The sequence below is a fragment of the Monodelphis domestica genome, chromosome 6 (genome assembly GCF_027887165.1).
Source record: "Monodelphis domestica isolate mMonDom1 chromosome 6, mMonDom1.pri, whole genome shotgun sequence".
Lineage (NCBI taxonomy): Eukaryota > Metazoa > Chordata > Mammalia > Didelphimorphia > Didelphidae > Monodelphis > Monodelphis domestica.
The window spans coordinates 300,506,103-300,525,786 of NC_077232.1; the positions used below are offsets into that span (position 1 = coordinate 300,506,103).

Here is a 19,684-nt window from a genome sequence, read left to right on the forward strand (position 1 = left end):
AGATAGTAAGCAACTTGATCTAGGTTATGCATGTATTATCATGCAAAACATTCTTCATCTTGGTCATGGCTGAAAGAGAATACTCATATAAAACCAAAACCCCAAAATAAAACTATAGAAAAAGGTGAAAATTTGTATGCATCTGCATAGATCTGCATCTGACTCCAACAGTTCTCTCTAGAGGTGGAGAGCATTCTTTATCATAAGTCCTTCAGAAATGTTCAAGATCATTGTGCTGCTGAGAGTAGCTACATCTTTCACAGTTGATGATGGAGCCATTTTGGAAAGCAATTGGACACTGCTGAGAGTGATTATGATGTCACTTTGACCCAGAGCTCCCTTGGCCAGGTGGGCCTCCCCCAAAGGAAATCAAAGACAGACAAATTCTGTATTCATCCAATATTCATAGCAGTGCTTTTTTGTGGTACTAAAGGACTGAAAAAAGTACATAGAGCTCTCCATCAATGGAGAAAACAGCTAAATGAAGTGGTATGTGAATGGGATGGATTATTGTTGCATGGGAAGGGTTGCAAGTTCCAAGACACATTAGGAGACATACAGAAGGACAACAAAAAGAGAAGAAAAACGTGAAAGTTCTGTCATCAGAATTACCTCACTTGGCCCTGGCCTTGAATAAGAATAAAGGAGATACAAGTGTTTCTTTTCTTACTGGCAGGCACTGTGAGAATGTGAGATCCATAGCCTTTGTGCCTTAGCTTTTTTCTTTTTAAGTCTTTGTTACAAAGGATGGCCAGCTGGGGAGAAGAGATGGAGAGATAATCTGAAAGGAAAGTGAAGTAAGCAGAAGATATCAAAAGAATTAAGAAAAAATAATTTTTATAAAAGGTTATTTTTTTTAATTTTTCATCAAAACATTTTAAATCAGCATAGTAGAGCCTGCCCCAAATTTACAGACATTTTAGTTCACAGGAAGAACAAAATCATGAGCCCATAAGCTTTGAGTTTATGAGAATATGAAGTAATCTCCCCATTCCTTAAAATAGCCAGGTGTTTGGGGAAACAGTTTGTGTGTTGGCGGGGGTGGGGGGGTGGTGGTGACTCAAGGATAGATTGTTTTTTTGGTTTGTGGTTTTACTCTTAAGCTATAAGATTATTTTAAAAGAATGTTTTAGGCAGGTCACATTTCCTCAGAGAAATCAATTTTCTAATACATGTGACTTATTTTGAATATTATTGAAAAGTTTTTCATTTTTATGGCTTTATTAAGAAGTTTCTGTGCTCTTCAAATTACTATTCTTATTAATAATGAAAATCAATAGGAAATATAATTTCAATTTATGGAAATAAACTTGTTAGTAAAGTTTTTCAGGTAAAATCTGTTCCTGTTCCTATAAAGGGAAGAAATCTAGTTTTACAGCCAGTCTTTTTATTTCTAATTTTATGTTTTTAAATTCTGTAGTTCAGGATTGGAAATATATTTCTTTTTGTTTTTAGTAATGAAGTAGAAAAAATGATTGAAAGACACGAACGTTTGAAGCCTGAAATGTTTGCGGAATTGCTTCAGGCTGCAAATACCACTGATGACTTTAGGAAATGCCCTGTAAGTATCAGTGGAGAAATGGGGCCTGTACTTCTGGGTTTGTTCTCTTTGGATTACTGAACCTTATCTTTTAATTTTAGAATAAAATCTTTTGAAATACATGTGATTGTAAAATTTTCTGACCAAAACTTTCATGTTTTCTTCTTGTGATAAGGAGCCTGGTTTCCAGCCTTAAATTTTGTTCCTTTTTAAGGGATTTCATCTGTCCTTGGTTAACTAGAAAATGACCAAAGAAATATAGTTGAGAAATATTATTTTAGAAAATAAATTTCCATGCCACTTCAAAGTTTTGCCTTTTTAGCCTAGAATAAAAGTAAGTTTTCTAACTAGAATATTAACAAAATGAGCTTAATTTTTTAATAATAAAAACTTATGTAAAATATGCATGAAACTTCCATTTGCATTTGTTTTATAACATTACCTTTTTTTTCTCCTCTAGAGTAACTGTGGCCAAAAAATAAAAATCCGCCGAGTTCTCATGAATTGCCCAGAGATTGTCACAATTGGCTTAGTCTGGGATTCTGAGCATTCTGACCTCACTGAAGAAGTGGTTCGCAATCTAGCCACACACCTTTATCTTCCAGGGGTATTTCCATGAATCTTTCTATTCATGTTAATTTCTCAGTTGTTTCCCCACAGTCAGAGGAGAGGAGAGCTAGGCTTGGGTGGCACAGAGTCGCGTTTAATTGAAGCTGTGGGTGTGGAGAAGCTTGTGTTAGCTTCATCTCCCCCAGTAGCCTGGGCGTGGCAAGATGATGATTTTCACTCAGTACCTCAGGGTTGTGTTCAGGGATGCATTTGGTGATTGTGAACTTTTCAGTTATTTAAAGGGTTTTTCCTATATTTTTGTCATAACACTTCTGATTTTGTTTCCTTGCTATAACTTCTTTTTTTGTTTTTAAGGTGGAACTTTTGATCTAATTCTGATATTGGAAGGCACTTTGGTCTGGTGGGAGGGATTGCTGGATTTGGAGTCAAATTACTGAACTTTGAACCCTGGTTTATTTACTTACTACCTTTTTGATTTTGTGCAAATTATCCTCTTTGGGCCCAATTTCTCCCTTGGTAAATAAAAGAGGCAATGGATTGCCTTTGCATCACCAGTCTGTATAAATAAGGGCATTGCCCTTGATGAAGTCCTCCTATAAGATAACAGACTAGAACAGGAAGGACCCCTAGAGGCCATTTAGTCCAACTTCCCTTGATTTTACAGATGAGAGAATTAAGGCTCAAGAGGATAAATGAAAGTTAAGGAAGCATCAGTGTTACAGTGTTAAACCCCAGGTCCTCTGAGTCCCGAGCTTGTATTCTTTCTCTTCTTCCACACTGGCTTCCTAAGATGGCTTTGAAGCTGGATGGGAATAAAAGATTACTAACTCAGACATATTATCTGATTTTTAGATATAGATATTGTGAGTTTGGTTCAGACCACCACAATATAGTGAATGTTGCAATAAAGAGAGACACATGAATTTTGGGTTTCCCGGTTCATATGATAGTTATACTTTCCTGTAATCTTTTAAGTGTGCAGTAGTAGTATATCTAAAACACACACATCTCTTAATTTAAAAATATTTTACTACCAAAAAAATGCTAACTCTTATTTGATCCCTTTAGTGAGTCGTAATCATTTTACTGGTGGAGGGTCTTATCTCTATGTGGATGACTGCTAGTGGTCAGGGTGGTAGGTGCTGAAGGCTGGGGTGTCTGGCAATTTCTTAAAGTAAGACAACCATGGAGTACTTCTTCAATTGATTTTGCTTTTAATTTTAACACTTAGAGGCCATGGTGGGGTTATTAACTGATCTAATTTCAATATTGTTATGTCTTAGGGATCCCCAAGGAGAGGGAGAGAGACAGAATAGCCAATTCACATTTGTCTATTTAGGTCACCATCTTATAGATGTAGTTGGTGAGGCCCCCCCAAAAAATTATAGTAGGAACATTAGATATCACTGATCACAAATCACCATAATAATGAAAAAGTTTGAAATATCACAAGGATTCCCAAAATGTAAAGCACATGCCATTGGGAAAATGGCACTGATAGACTTGCTCCACATAGGGTTGGCATAATCCTTCAATTTGCTTTAAAAAAAAAAATCTGGGAAGTAAGATATGCCTGCACTAGAAATGTTAGCAATGAGTTTTAAATAAGATTAGTGCACCTCCCTTTACTAGTCTTCCCTTGTCCCAGGATTTCTGCTGAGATTATGGTATGCTGATTCCTTAAAAAATAATTGTCTTGAGGCAGCCAGATGGCTCAGTGGATTGATTGAAAGTGAGACCTAGAGACAGGAGGTCCTAGGTTCAAATCTGACCTCTAATACTTCCTAACTGGGTGTCCCTGGGCAAGTCACTTAACCCCCATTGTCTAGCCCTTACCACTTTTCTGCTTTGGGACCAATATGTTGTATTGACTTTAAGATGGAAGGTAGATAAGGGCTTAAAGGGAAGAAAAAGTTGTTTTAATATTTTCCACTGAGTTGGTTTCTATCATTAGACTGGCCAAAATTCACACACACACATATCCCACTTATTATTCATATAATTAGGTATAATGTTTGTTAGACCATTTTGTTTTGAGATATAATTTGAAAACTGGTCCTAACTTTTTAAAATTTGCATAAACACATTAAGTGCCTACTATGTGTGAGGTACCATGCTAGGCAGTGGCAATAGAAAGACAAAACCAAATCGTACCTGTCCTCAAGGAACTCGACCTAAATGGTTTATATTCCTTAAAGTTTTTTACCAAGTGCCTCACAGACATAGACATAAAATAAATATTTCTGAATAAATGAATGCTTCAGTTAACTAATCTGTCTCGTCACTATGACCCACATTTTTACAAATAATGTGAGTGGGAAAATGTAGGGGGAAGTATGGAGTTTAGGCAACATTTTCACTTCTTTCAGAATTTGTTTATTACTTCACCTGAAATTTGGGTAGCAGAGGATCTAGATTTAGAGCTAAAGGGATTTTGGAGCTCAATGAGTCAACCTCCTCTCCTTATCAATGAGGAGACTGAGACCTACAGAATGAAGGGGCTTCCCTCATGTCATACACCGTGTAAGTTTCAGAGATGAGATTTGGAAACAGGTCTTCCTGACTCAAGTTCAATACTCTGTCCTCTCTACCAGGGAATTAGACTTAATAGAATTGGGATTTGGATTTAATGTAATCAGCAGTGGTAGGGTCTTTACTATTACAGTATACTGTGTGAGCCTGATGGTGACAAGAGGAGGCCAAAGTTTCTGTTTTGGTGGCTGAGTAAAGGAAGGGATATTGGAAGCCTCTTTTGCTTCTTTTTTAAGCCATTGTGTCAAATTGCCATTACTAATGACTGATTCTTTTGTACAGTTGTTTTATAGGGTAACTGATGAAAGCGCCAAAACTAGTGAGCTTCATCTTGTTGGTATGATCTGCTACACCAGCCGACATTACTGTGCCTTCGCTTTTCATACCAAGAGTTCCAAATGGGTCTTTTTTGATGACGCCAATGTGAAGGAGGTAAGGGCTACTTTGGCCCCTAGTTGACCAATCTGGCCTTTTTAACTGTCGCACCTCACTCACTGTTAAAGGGAAGACCCTTGGAGTATTATGGTAGAATTAGAGAAGCTTTTTTTCCTTTGTGTGCAGTTTAAATATTTTATTACTCCCTTGAAAATATGCAAGTCTATGATAACAAACCTGTGTCTGGCAGGCATTAGTGTAGCAATGTATGCCAGGTCTCCATGAGGAAGGAGGCTCTGGAAGAATGCCATAAAGCCCAGGACATAGGATGCTTGCCTATTGCCTGTGGCCACATGTCCTGGGATAGTTGCAAGCATTTGCATGCATGCATACATGGGTCTGGATTGATAATCAGGGGTGATCTCAAGTCTCATATTCCATAGTGTACAGCAACTCATGAAGACAGGCTGCGATCATAATAAATGGAGTATTGGCCCATTCCCAGGAATAGGCTCATTGTTTGATAAAATGTCTTCATTCCTCATTATAGTCATACTCGATCACCGAGAGACTACCACTACTACTACATTCCTCATTTGATCCAAGATTTTATCAATGTGGCATTCCCTTTATTTGTGTTGACATGGATTTGAAGTCCTCTGTCTTAGAAAGTTTACTATAGAAGAAAAAATCATCCTGCTATGACCAAATATCTGGTGATGCCAGGTTTTTTGAACTAAACTAGGATGTTCACTGAATAGCAGTGTTCAGGCATGGTGCTGGGTTTCTGACGAAAGTAGGTTAGATCTGATAGGACAAGTCCTCTCTTGTCATGCTTTGCAGGATCTTAGGGTCTCCACTGTGCCAAGGTATAAAAGGAAGGGTCACTGACTAAGGTTGTCATTGAAGAACTCAAAACCTAATTGTCTTAAACTCATGGATTGTTGTATGAATGACTCACCGAAGTTGTTTCTATACTGTACCTACATAGTAAACTCTAGGTAAATGAAAGATTATTAAAAAAAAACAAAAAAACTTTGATGTACTCAGTTTTTATTTTTAATAGTCAAAGTAACACTTTTTGACTTTTTTTCCTTATATAATCTAGTTGAATTTGGTATTGGGGAAACAGGCCACTGATTTTGTAAGTAAGTTCCTTGTAACTTAAAAACTTTCTCATTTTTGTGCCTATGATCCATTTTGACGCTGACAATTCCTTGTGTGTGGAATGTCACTCATGGATTAGTTTTGATGGATCCATGGGAGTTGGGAGATGGCAGTCACCTTTTATATCCCTTTTTCTTTAAGGATCATTAATTTTGAGTTCATCTAATGAGTGTCCGGTAGATTATTTACCTTGAAATCTTTTTAGGTTGGGACTAAATGGAAAGACGTGGTCTCCAAGTGCACCAGATGTCATTTTCAGCCACTGCTTCTGTTTTATGCAAACCCGGACGGTTCTGCTGTGTCCACTGAAGATGCTCTTAGGCATGTCATCTACTGGTCCCATTATAAAACTACTGCTGAGGAGGATGCAGGTAAGCTTGGCTATTGTAGTTTGCTTGAAATGTTTCTTAAATTCCTCATGACACGAAGAACAGTGTGCCACCAATGGTTGATTTGATTGGGAAGATCTGTAAGCTGGTCTCTTTTATGAAGTTCCATGGAAGATTGGTGGAAGATCATTAGTTCCAGCAATTCCTAGAGATTGCAGAGGCATCTGAAGCCTTCTGTTCAGGAAATTAGAGTTAGCCTGGCACCTCTAGCTCCTTGCCCAGTGTTGCTGCTGCTTAGGTCACTGGATGCTGCAGAGGCCCAGATAAAATTTAGCTTGTTAACCTTGATGCAGAAGCTTATTTTAAGAATGCCCAGAAAAGAATGATTTTTTTGTTCATATCAATAGTTAACAGAGATAGACTCCATCTTTAAAAACGTTAATGTATATCTTTCCAAGGTGTTGAGAGGCCCTCAACTCATAAACCAGAGAGTATCAAAGAAAATGGATTTGGTGACCAGGCAAAGCAGAGAACCAATCAGAAGTTACATGTAGATGACACTGTGGGTGTGATTCGCAGCCCTCTTCTGGCAAGTGGTGGCAGAGGACCAGGTGTGTGGGGGTCGGAGGGAAGGAGGGTGCCATTTTGTCCTTTGTAATGTAGCCCAGCTGTTTATTGGAACCCCTAGATCCTAACATTGTAGCCCTAACTTCCTTATTATGTTATGTTAGCAAGGTGCTCAGCTAATGTTATCTTGCCATTGGGGGAGTGAGTGTAAGGTTCTGTGTTTCACAATCTAGTTCTGTTTTGATGTCTTTGTTGTTCTTAAGGCTCATTTTTCATTCAGTAATTGTTGAAACTATGAAATCAGCATTTTGCAAGACCCCAGTGGGTCAAGTGTGTTGCCCAGACCCTGTAATCTAGTGAGGATCTTAGGTAAATTAGGACTCCTGATCTCAGTGATGGGAGGATTTCCCTCAGATCTCATCCCACCTTTACTGTCTCATCTGACTTTCCATATATCTTAGAATCTGATATTTCAGATTTCAAGGGACCTTAGAGGTCAGCTAGTCTCACTATAGAGGAGGAGATGGGGGGGGTGGCTTGGAGAAAGATTCAGCAGCTGCCCAAGGACTCCTAGAAAGTGAGTAGCAGAGCTGGGGTTTGTCTCATCCTCTTGGTGTGTCTACCACCCAGCATAGGTGTTGAGTTTGAGCTGAACTACATGGTAATGTTGAAATCCCCAAATAAACGGAGCAGCCCCATCAGTGTTATGAGGAGTGGTGCAGATGCTTTAGTCATTGTTCTTGACCTGATTCCTAGCACTGTCAAACTCTGCTTTGTTTGCCTCCACAGTCATTTTTTTTTTAACTCTTACCTTCTGTTTTAGAACTGTATTAGTTCCAAGGGAGAAGAGCAATAAGGGGAGCCAGCTGGGTAGCTCAGTGGATTGAGAATCAGGCCTAGATACGGGAGGTCCTGGGTTCAAATCTGGCCTCAGACACTGCCCAGCTGTGGGACCCTGGGCAAGTCACTTAACCCCCATTGCCTACCTCTTACCACTCTTCTGCCCTGGCACCAATACACAGTATTGACTCCAAGATGGAAGGTAAGGGCTTAAAAAAAAAAAAGAAGAGCAGTAAGGGCTAGACATTGGGAGGTTAAGTGACTTGCCTAGGATCATATAGCTGGAAAGTATCTGAGGCCAGATTTGAGTCCAGGAACTCCCCATCTCCAGGCCTGACTATCCACTGAGCCACCAAGCTGTCCCTACAGTCCATTTTTAATGAAGATTATAATTCATGTAACTTCCATTTAAAGTGAAACAAACCATGGTACTATGCTTCCTTTGGTTGAGAAATCCATAAATTCCAATCATGATAATGTTCATTTTGGTTTTTACCATAAATATCTTTATTATGCATCTTTGGCCTCTAGAATGACTCCTCTTACCAAAGCTAGGAACCAGGATTCAACACTCTTATCTATTAAAAAAAAGGCTTTTTCAGATTTTTGCTACTTAATACCTAAAGGAACTTTTTGACATTGGAAAAATCTACATGAACACTTGACATAGCTTCTGTTTGTTTTAGGCTACACTTATTCTAGGGCTGATGGCAGCTGGCTTCAGAGGCACATATTAGGAACATTTCTAATTCTGATACAATAAATGAGGCCCTTGCCTTGATTGCATTTACAAGTTTTAAATATTTCAATGCTAAGATTTTCCCTGGTTTTTCAAGTTGCAGAGGAATATCCTCATGTTCTTTCATGATAAAAATGTTTCTTTTCACAGTTAAGTTTGGTCCTAGTGACCAGAGGGACAAGCTAAGGAACATTTCCAGAGAATGTGCCCAAAAAGCTATTGAGCAGAAAAACTTCCTCTCATCACAAAGAAGAGAGTTGGAGAAGGAGCAGAGGAGAGAGCTTGGGAGACACCGAGGTGAGTGACCTGTGTCAGAGCATATACTTTATGGAGACACACCTGAAAATTGGGTTTAGGCTGAGTGCTGGCTCTGCTTCTCAAATGTGTGTTGTGCCTCTTACCATCCCTCCCCTTTCCTGCTTCTGATCTCATTTTGGTTGGAATACTGGTGATTTAAAGCCCAATTTAGAAACCCCTTTGGGAGGAGCAGCCAGATTGCTCAGTGGATAAAGAACCAAACCTGGAGACAGGTCCTGGGTTCAACTCTGGCCTCAGACACTTCTTGATTATGTGACCCTGGGCAAATCGCTTCACCTCCATTGCCTAGCCCTTATTACTTTTCTGCTGTGGAATTGATATTTAGTATCTGTTCTGGGACAGAAGGTAAGGGTTTAAAAAACAAGGAAAGAAACCCTTTTGGAGTTATAGTAGCATTGTGTATGCAAAGGCATCCTCATCCTGGCAGGCAAACATTATAAGTAAACCAAGCCAATATTGGAGGCACCTTCTAGCGTTCCTCCTCCCTGTAAACAGCACACAATTCGCATGTTAAAAAGGGACTCCCCAAAGCTAACCCTGCTTTTCTTACTTTTAAGATTTGTCCAGTGAGGACCTCTCTCGCCTCAAGTCTGGGTCACCTGTCATGGCCTCAGCAAATGGCTTCAGGCAACACAGTGGCCAGCCTGGATACTCCAGCCAAGGTAGAGGGTCTTCCCGCCATGACCGAGTCACGTCCCAGAGCCGGACCTCCACACAAGTACCAAGTTCAGTTAAGCCACAGCTCCTGGCTTCCGGGGAAAAGGCATCCAGCAAAGGTAAGGGAGATGGCGCCACTGGATATGATACAGACAGCAGCCAGGACTCTCGGGATAGGGGAAGTACCTGCAGTGGTGGCAGCAGCCGCAGCCGGACCCGCAGCTGGAAGCCAATGCGAGAGACACTGAATGTGGACAGTGTGTTCAGTGATGCCGAAAAAAGACATGCCGCTCCCAGGCACAGAGCAGCCAACAAATCCAAACACAGCCAAGAGCAGAGAGTGAACAATTGGCCTAAAGAGCCACCCAAGCAGAAAGGCCTGATGACCATCTATGAAGATGAAGGAAAGCAGGAGACTGGAAGCAGGAGTTCACTGGAGTCTTCTGGGAAAGGCCCTGAGAAAGGGAAAGGCCCTATGGAGACCAGGGCTCCCGGCGACAGTGGGCAGATGCAACGGACTGAGTCTGGCTATGAGAGCAGCGATCGGGTCAGCAATGGTTCCACCAGCTTGGACTCCCCACTCCTAGAAGGGAACAGCACAGCCAACCTCAGTGGCACAAGGGAAACCTGCCCTGGCAGGTAAGTAAACACATATTACTAAAACGAAACCATCTGTCTGCACTGTCTATTCTATTTCCTTAAACAAATGTTTATAGAGAGCTGCAAATTCGTTTTTTTAAAAGGTCAGTGTTTTCTTCATATTTGGAAACATTTATCCAAATTTAGAGGTAATAATGCAGTATAATCCAAGAGTAAATTGGGATGCTGGGTTCAGAACTACCCCCAAATGTCTAAATGAACCTATAAAATGAAAAGACTGGAGGGGACACTTGAAGGGCCATTCTATCTCAGATTCTGATTCATCAGAATTTCATGTCAACTTCAGGTGAACGTATCACAAGGGCAGCTAGGTGGCATCATAATGCATAGAATGCTCATCTTCCTGAGTTCAAATCCAGCCCTAGACACTTCCTAGCTGTGTGGCCCTGAGAAGGGCACTCAATCCTATTAGCCTCAGTTTCCTCATCTGTAAAATGAGCTGAAGAAGGGATGACAAACTGCTCCAGTAACTCTGCCAAGAAAACCCCAAATGGGGTCACAAAGAGTTGAACACAACTGACACAACTCAATAACAGTCACTCCATTTTGAAGTTTGAAAGAGTCCATGAGGAAGATGAAATGTCATTCATCCTGTGTTTTAAATCATGTTGATAGCATTTATACTACAATTTTGGTGTTTGGTTTTTGTTTTTGGGTAGTGGTAAGTTCATGAAAGATTTTCCATGTTGGAGCAGCAGTATTTGGTCACCTTTTTGTTCTTTCTGAAGAGCCATAGTCTGTGAAGTGCCTGCTGGCAGGTTTACTGTGATAGATAAGTCTTAATAAGGTTTACATTAATTATTCCTTATTTATTTCAGTATTGTGAACTTCAGGCTCAATTTCTTAGTAATATCTAAGAGCTTTGGATTTTTTCTAAGGTTTTCAACATTAGATGTGAACTGGCTTCATAAGTGAGATAACGTGCCTTAGCTCAGCAGTCAGGGACATCCTCTTGTTCAGACGGCTGTGGTTCCTTTCTCCTCACCTGCCCAACAGGACTGATGTTAACAAGCATGAGATAATTTGTGGAATTATGTGCTTCCTAGCCCTGAAAGCCCTTCAGAAATGTCGTCAGCCCAGCCAGCCAGCCAGCCAGACAGACAGATGCTGCCGCTGTTTTGGTTAAGGATTGCCTTGGTTTCAGCTCTTGGTGGGATCCATGATCTCATCACTGTGCTCCCTGGCTCACAGCCTGGCCATGGCCAGGCACTCCTGTCAGTCTTGGACATGCCATGCTAGGGGGCCTTCTTCTCTGGGGCTCTGAGTGGTGAGTTGTCACTGGTGCAGCCCACAGGCCACCCATCCGTTTGTTGGCCCTGACCTCGAGACTTGTTCATTTGCTTTTCTGAGTATATATATGCTCTGTGATGCCCGAGTCTTCTCATTGGCTATTGGGAAAGAATCTCATTACTGCTACTAGCAATTATGTTAGTGTTGAAAGATGGTCATTTGTGCTCCTTCTGCCCCCTTCTCCACCCCTCTGCCACCATTCCTGCAAACAGAGAAGGGAGTCTCACAGGACCCAAGGCTTTTGGACATTTTCTTTGTTTCCCTGGTGTCTTGGGCAAAATGCCGGCTTCACTCGTAGCTCCAGGATGTCCTCTGAGCTAGTACACAATGCCTTTCTGAAGCCACGCTCCATAGAACTTAATTTCTGATGGCAAACCCTAGAAGAGCCCGTGATCGCTTGTTGCCATGGCTGTAGCTCGAGCAGGCCTCCAGGAGGGGCTTGTTTGAGAACAACTGAAAGAACTGAGAAGGAAACTTTCTTCAGAAGAATAAGTAGATATTAACAGACCGAGAGTTGTGTTAGCTGGGCATTTCTCCTCCTTTCGAGAACATCTACTGTCATGTGCTCAGATCCTGCCAGACGTGGTCTTTTGGGTTTGTTCTGTTTTGTTTAGTCCTTTTTTGGTGGCATTAGTTTGTAAGAAAAAGACGAGCACTTCTGGTGAAGTTGGGGGACAAAGTCAGTGGGCACACCTGCTTTCCAACTGCCATTCTGAGACACTCCACCAACTGCTCTCCATTTAGAGCCTTTAAAGGAATGTTTGGGGAGAGGCTCTTCATAAATTGCAGTTTGCCTTCAGAAATCTTAAAGGAAAACTGACTGTTGAGAGTGTAATTGCATAATGTACTTCCGGAGGGACAAAATACACCTCACCCCCTGGGCATGGAGAACACTTTAGTTTAAACTTTTTTAAAGGATATTTTGTTAACAATTTGTTTTCCTTATTTTTCAAACATGGTATTTCTGGACTGATTGGACTACAACATTGACATTTGCAAAACTGACTCATATTCCATTTTATTGGGAATATTGATAATAAAGTACTGAATAATGAAAGGAATAGGAATAAAATACCTTCTTAACGTGTTTGTGTTATTTGTTTTTCACAGTAACCAGATTCAATCAAGTAAAGTGAACACAGACAGCTTGCAGCACATGTCCCAACAGCGCAAAGACCATCTGGAAGGTAGGAATTTCATTTATTAGCAATAAAAATCAGCCATCACATTACTAGTCATTCTTTTTTTTTTTTAAACCCTTACCTTCTGTGTTGGAGCCAATATTGGCTCCAAGGCATAAGAAGAGTAGTATGGGTTAGGCAATAGGGGTTAAGTGACTTTCCCAGGGTCCCACAGCTGGGCAGTGTCTGAGGCCAGATTTGAACCTAGGACCTCCCAATTGCTAGTCATTCTTGAGAGTTACCATGGCTAAGAAGGTTAGGACTTGAGATCATACCTGGTGAGGAGTCCCCAGGTGGCAGCATGGCAGTTGCCAGGCCCAGCTTCACAGCCTTGCTTACCCACTGTAGGCTCTCATCTTCAGGGCTTAAAGGTCGCCTTCTTGCCACAGTGAGTGGAAAGGGAAGAAAGTAAGCATTTATATAGTGCCTACTATGACCTCAGATTCTGTGGTAAGCCCTTTTTTATAAATATTATCTCATTTGAAACTCAAAATGCCCTTTCAAGGCAAGTGTTGTTATTATCTTCACTTTACAGTTGAGGAAACTGAGGCAAACAGAGGTGAAGAGACTTGTCCAGAGTCATATAGCTAGCAAGTATCTGAGGCCATATTTGGAAAAAAATCTTTCTCACTCAAAGCTAGTACTCTGCATTGTCCCTCTGGCTGCCTTAGCTAGTAGAAAAGGTGAAATGCCCATTTTAAAGAAGATTAGAGGGGGCAGCTGGGTAGTGGATTGAGAGCCAGGCCTAGAGACAGGAGGTCCTAGGTTCAAATCTGGCCTCAGACGCTTCCTAGCTGGGTGACCCTGGGCAAGTCACTTGACCCCCATTGCCTAGCCCTTACCGCTCTTCTGCCTTGGAGCCAATACACAGTATTGATTCTAAGATGGAAGGTAAGGGTTAAAAAAAAAATTAGAGCTTGTTAAAGTATAATTTCTTCAGACGTTTCAGTAGATTATACATACATGTACATACACACATTGAATAATTTATTTTGTCTTATTAAAAGTTGGTTTATCTTATTTTCATGAACTATATTCATGTAGAAGCCAATTCATAGTCTTATGAACACTTCATGTTTTTGTCCTAGTCTGCAATATTCAGATTGAGAGTAGAATTAAGATTCTGTGCCTAATTGCTGGAAATTCTGAAGTATTAATAAATGTATCTTTGACAATGTCTTTAAAGTTCTACACAAATTACTGAAATTAATTGGAGGGAGGAATGAACTTACTTTAGATTTAATTAAAGCAAGAACTTCCTACTTTTTTGCATAAGAGAAAAAAGCACCTACTCTGTGTGATAGAAATCATCATCTCTTAGAACTGTAAGGGAACTTAGAAGCCTCCTAGACAAATCTCACAGATGACGTAAATCAAGTAACCCCATTTCCTCATTTATAAAATGAAAGAGTTCATCCAGATAGAAAACTCTTCTAAGAGCTCAAGCATTCTGTGAATGCATGATGACTATCCTTGATGAATATTCATTTATCCTCCACCAGGATGATTCTAAGTCTATTCAAGTACTCACTAGAAATGCTAGTCAGGTATTCTGAATTGGGTAATAGGAAAAGGGGGTGTGAGCAAAGGCCCTCATTTCTTACTTATTTCTTGACTTTCAGTATTGGAGTTATCCCTTAGGTCAAGAGTCAACCTGGATTAGACTTTCTTTGTTTTGAGCATCAGGAGGCAACAAGCTGGGGCTGCTGCTGGCTCCTGTCCTCATGCAGTCAGTCATCTGTTGTCAGAAGAGGTAGTTAAGGACAGAGGAGGCAGGTTACTAAAATGGAGGCTTTGAGAAATTGTCTGATCTTCCAGGATTGGCATTTTAGATATTCTTCTTCTGTAGTACCTCAGAGCCCAGAGCATGGCAACCGTTACTTGTTCTTCAGTCCATGAAGTTGTCTTGATGATAATAATAAGCCCCATTTCACAAAGGCAAAATATATTTCTTTGACTGGTTCAGTTAATTTTTTTTAATACAGGTTGTAAGCCCATTTTTTTCCCTCCAAAGAGCATCCATTCCTACTCTACTTTCCCCTCTTCTTTTCATTATTTTTCATTCAGAATGAAAAATAGATGTATTTGTGTAGTCTGTGGGAAAAAAGTTCTTTCAAGGGTTGTAGATGCACTCACACAGCTGCATTATTGAAGGTAGTTTTGTTTTCATCAGTTAGTATAATATCAAGAGAACACACTTACGTGAAGGAAATTCACTTCCTTTCCCATATTAAGATGTCGCACCAGGTCTTACAAGGTTGATGAGGGTTTCTTTATCAAATAAAGCAGAAATCAGCACAGCAACCAGTGAATGTGAAAAATAGTCACAAACTCACTCTCAGGTACAAAGCATTCTTTGTCTCCTAGGAGTAATAAACAAGATAGGACAAGGCTTTTGATGGGCTTAAAAATTCATTCCTCTATATTATTTTTCTTTATTAATTTGTACTTTAAGTACTTCTACAAACTATGAATACAGTTTCTAGCAATTGTGTATTAATATATTAAATTATAATATGGCAGATCAAAAGCCTTCTGTATTTTAAATAATTTTTGAGAGTTGCCGTGGCCAAAATATGGCAGCTAACCCATGTGTTATGTAGTTATGAAGGCTGGTTCTTGGGTAAGAATTTCCCCCTTGATGTTTCCTGTCAAAATTCTAATGTAGGCAGTTTCTTTGTTAATAAATTGTTTTAATAGGCAGCAGATATAGACTCCATCACTGGGCCAGTAGTAGTCTCTCCACTTGGGCCTAGGACCTGCTTGGGCTTTCTTTCCCAGGCTCACCTCTATAAATGTCCCTAGGAAATATCCAAGTATAACTGAAAGTAATTTCTGTTATCAAATTCTAAGCCTTCTGTGATTCTGTCCATCCTTGCTTAGAGAATCATATTTTGTAAGTGAGTTTTTCTGCATTGCACATTTCTTTACAGTGTAAGCAGCACATGTGAGGTTTTTCAGAAAGTGTTCTTTTTCTTTTACCATCAAAGAAATGCTATTCTTCCCGTCTGAATATAGATTTTTTGTCAATATTTGCTGTTTACATAGTTTTCTGTGGCACATACAACTCTGATTCTATAACTGGACATTGAGGTTTTTAGAAGGGAGAGATTTTACCCATTAACTCTCAAGCCTGATAATCCCATAGTTTTGTACCCTGTTTTTCACTGTGAAAAACAGGAAAGTAGTATGGAAACTTCTGCTTTCTCCCCCAAAAGTCATATAGTACTTCACATATTTCAGTTGTAGATGTCATTGTACTTTCTTAAAAGTAAGGAGATTCAGGTAAGTTGGGCTGCAGACTGACATTCTCTACTTTTTGCTCTTCTCTAACTTGTTAAAAACAACTGTGGTTTTCTCATTTTACAAATGTGAATATTTGTAAACCCATAATGTTGACCAGCTTTTTGCTTTTTTAAAGCTAAAAACGCTTTAAAAATGTATGGAGCTTCAGAAATTATTTTCCTATATTTGTAAACCATCCTTTGATATCAGGCTTCAAAAGTATTTTTAGAAGGATAGATAGATCATAAATAGAACATTAAGGGCTTATTAGGTGCCAGATACCATGCCAAGGACCAGCAATGTGAAAACAAGCAAGTAAAATAGGCCCTACCCTATAGGAACAGCCACTTTGACAAGGGAAGACAACACATAAAAGGGGGCTGGAGGTGGCCAGAAGGAGGTTCCTCATTCTGGGTGGGAGTTTATTAAGAAGGAGAAAAAAAGGTATCTAGAGAGTGGAGATGGGAGGGAAGCAGGCTCAGTGGGTCTTCCTGAAATAGTGGTCACAGAAAGCTAGGCTTTGGGATGGAGAATCTTAAAGAAATTATAATTATAGCATAACTATGACTTGTAGCTTTGCATTTCCATTATTCTTTTCTTTAAAAATTGCTTTCAGGGGCAGCTAGATGGCTCAATGGATAGAAAGCCAGGCCTGGAGGTTCTAGATTCAAATCTGGCCTTTGACAGCCCTTCCTAACTGGGTGCCCCTGGGCAAGTCACATTGCCTAGCCCTTACCACTCTTCTGCCTTAAAACCAATACACAATATTGATTCTACTATTAATTTTAAGGCAGAAGGTAAGGCTTTTTTTTAATTTAATGGATCTTGGAGGGGGGGTTCCTCCTTCATGTTCTAGCTATTTTGTGTATTTGAAGTGCTCTGTTATAGAATTTGCTTATTGAAAATGTTATGACACTAATAAAAAATGAGGATGTTACATATAAGACCCTATGGCCCTTTCTAGCCCTAATCTTCTGTGACTTTTTCAGATAATTCCATTATGATTCTATTCTTTTTTAGCATTGTAACTGTGTCCTTCCTCCAAATTGTTTGCATTGGAATTAGGGCCATTTGCTACCTCAGAATAAGGACTTTGCATGAGCCTTGGAGTTTGAAAATGGGATTTAATCAGTTTGCTTCCCCATTTCTATTCCCACATTTGGTGGCCAATGCTTCCTGATGGGTAATCATGTGGCAACCTAGCATCTGTGCTGGAGAGGAGGAAAGGAGTGCCCAATAAAAGGAAATTCTTAGAGGATATTCATTATAGCCAGCTAGGGGGGCAGGATGAGGGCGAGAACTAGAGGATGCCACAGCCTTCCCATGCAGCTTTCACCTGGGGATGACAATGCCTCAGCTCTTCCAGCCAGATCATCTGTCCCATTTCTGACTGGTGTGTGTTCAACAGAAGGCTCTGGGGTGGTAATTGGGGGAAATGCAGTGTGCTTTTCTGTCCCTATTGCTTCTAAATCTATATACTTTGATATCTTTGATACTTTTGATATCTTCAAGCTCAGTGATTGACTGAAGGTCTCCGAATTTGAGATTTCAGTAGTTCTTGATTTATTCAAGGGAAATGTATTGGCTCATAGATACAGCAAGAACTATGGCCCTTCCTCTCTAATCTCCTGTTGGCTATAATGAATATACTCTAATAAGTCACTTTGGGACGTGCGAGTCTCATTGGGGAGACCACCTCAACATGTCCAAAATTTATTCCTTATTGTCATACCCTAAACGGGCTTGTCTGAGGTCTTGCCCAAGGATGGTGGCAGTTGTAACACAACAGGGTTAAAAGAAATGACATTTATCACCAGCAGGCCACTCACAGTCTTTATTCCATCGTGCTCTCCTTCAACAAGCTTCTAGCTTCTGTTACTGCTGCCAGAAACAATGCGTATATTTATCTCCTCTCTACCAAGGTAGCTCATTAAGGGAATCAAATGGTCAACAAAAATAATTTTGACTAGAGGCTGGCATCTGGAGCCAGAGAGGAGATTTCTCTATGCCTTCACATCATTATCCTCAATTATACTGTTCTCTCCAACTGTGCTCTCTTCCTGACCTCTCCAGGAGTAGAGGAGAGTCTGGCCGGATGTAACCTCTTGGTCCTCCACCCTACCCTCTCCTCAGACCCACCCCTCATCCATATTTCTCTACTTTTGCCAAAGGGCCCATCATCCTTGGAATGTCCCAGGTTTGTAACTGGCATCATCCTCAAATCGGCCCTCATACCACATATCTAGTCAGGGGCCAGAACTTGTCATTTCTACTGTCAAAACATATCATGTGTCCTCCCTCTCTGGTCACCCAGCCACTGTCACTTTTGTTCAGGACTAGACTATTACAACAACCTCCACATTGGGCTCCTTGCCTCAAGACCTTCCCCATTCCAGCCTATTCTCCACCTTGCTGCCAACGTGATTGTCTTTAGGCCCAGATCCAACCTTGTGACTCTTACTCAGGAAATTCAAATGAATCCCCACTTCATCTAGGCTAGATCAAGATCCTCTCTAACTCTTCAAAGCCTTTCCCACCCTGACCCTGACCTACCTTTCCAGCCTCATCTGTCATTATTCTCCATCCTGCTTTCTTTGATCTAGTCACACTGGCCTCATACTTGACACAGCCTTGTCAGGAAGGAACTACCTAATACAAACATGAAGCCTTTCCTGACACCTCAACTGCTAGTGGCTGCCCTCTTTTTCTCCCTCCATCACTTCTCTGTCTGTCTGCTTTCCCTATGGCACATAGCAGGCCCTTAAATGCTGACTGGATTGTTTTCAGAAGTTTAAACACGAAAGAAAACCACTAGCAACTAAAGCTAGTTTAGCAGCAGATTGTGAAATAGTGTTCAGTTCATGTATAGATACATGAGTTTGCCCAGGCATCTCTGCCTCTGCCTTCCTAGCTGGAACCAGCAGGGCCAAGATGCCTATGCCCCTTTCCTGAATTCCCCATAGGAACCCTGACTCAGTTGGAGGAGGAGCCTAGAAACCGAAACTCCAGCAGATAGAGAAAGACCTTACCTGTCAGCCATGTGTTGGCACCCTCTGGGCCCCAGGGACTGTGCCCAGGACTAGTAACAGAGCAGTGGGTAAATGTGTGAGAACATGTATAGGCAGCAACTGATAGCAATTCCTTTCCCCATAATGAGAAGTTAGAACATTGAAGGGGAAAGCCTATCTCTTTTAGAGACTTAATAAGAGGAGCAGATAGTGCGAGGAGGTGCTCCAGGGACCTTGTCACAGCTTCCCATCTGCATTGCTGGCTCCTAGCTCTGTGGGAGTCAGACCATGTCTTGGAATGGTGCTTGTCTCTGCACATCTTTGGAGGGTGCAAACTCAGAGGTAGCCATAAACTTGAAAGATAATTTTGAGGATCACGAAGATGGACATTACCATTAGCTCCTAATAGGGGAGCTAAAGGCAGCATTCACAGCTCTGGACTAGGCGTCAGTTGGCCTGTATTCTCAGGGTCCCACTGGCATGGCCATCAGCTCAGTCTGTGGCATTAACTTGGGCCACTTCCCCTGGCCTGGGCTTCCCTCACCTTTTTTGCAAAATGGAAATCACACCTGCCCTACCCTGCCAGCCTCAGTATAGCTTTTGACCCTCCACTGGAATAGGGCATG

General features: G+C 40.9%; 1 protein-coding gene and 1 long non-coding RNA gene across 3 annotated transcripts in view; one reads left to right on the forward strand and one right to left on the reverse strand.

Annotated features, from left to right (window-relative positions):
• The window catches only part of USP53 (ubiquitin specific peptidase 53), a 69,481-nt gene that overhangs the window by 36,896 nt on the left and 12,901 nt on the right, over nucleotides 1-19,684 (forward strand). For both annotated transcript variants that reach the window (XM_007495549.3, XM_001371653.4), the window contains exons 7-14: nucleotides 1,456-1,561; nucleotides 2,001-2,147; nucleotides 4,925-5,074; nucleotides 6,390-6,555; nucleotides 6,972-7,124; nucleotides 8,810-8,956; nucleotides 9,535-10,273; nucleotides 12,695-12,771. In XM_007495549.3, coding sequence (XP_007495611.2) covers nucleotides 1,456-1,561; nucleotides 2,001-2,147; nucleotides 4,925-5,074; nucleotides 6,390-6,555; nucleotides 6,972-7,124; nucleotides 8,810-8,956; nucleotides 9,535-10,273; nucleotides 12,695-12,771 — 1,685 coding nt within the window. The remainder of the gene's footprint in view (nucleotides 1-1,455; nucleotides 1,562-2,000; nucleotides 2,148-4,924; nucleotides 5,075-6,389; nucleotides 6,556-6,971; nucleotides 7,125-8,809; nucleotides 8,957-9,534; nucleotides 10,274-12,694; nucleotides 12,772-19,684) is intronic.
• On the reverse strand, nucleotides 6,054-9,645 carry LOC130455137 (uncharacterized). The gene is made up of 2 exons (XR_008913063.1): nucleotides 9,528-9,645; nucleotides 6,054-6,822 (listed from the first exon to the last, which is right to left on the reverse strand). It is a non-coding gene; the product is annotated as an uncharacterized LOC130455137 (long non-coding RNA).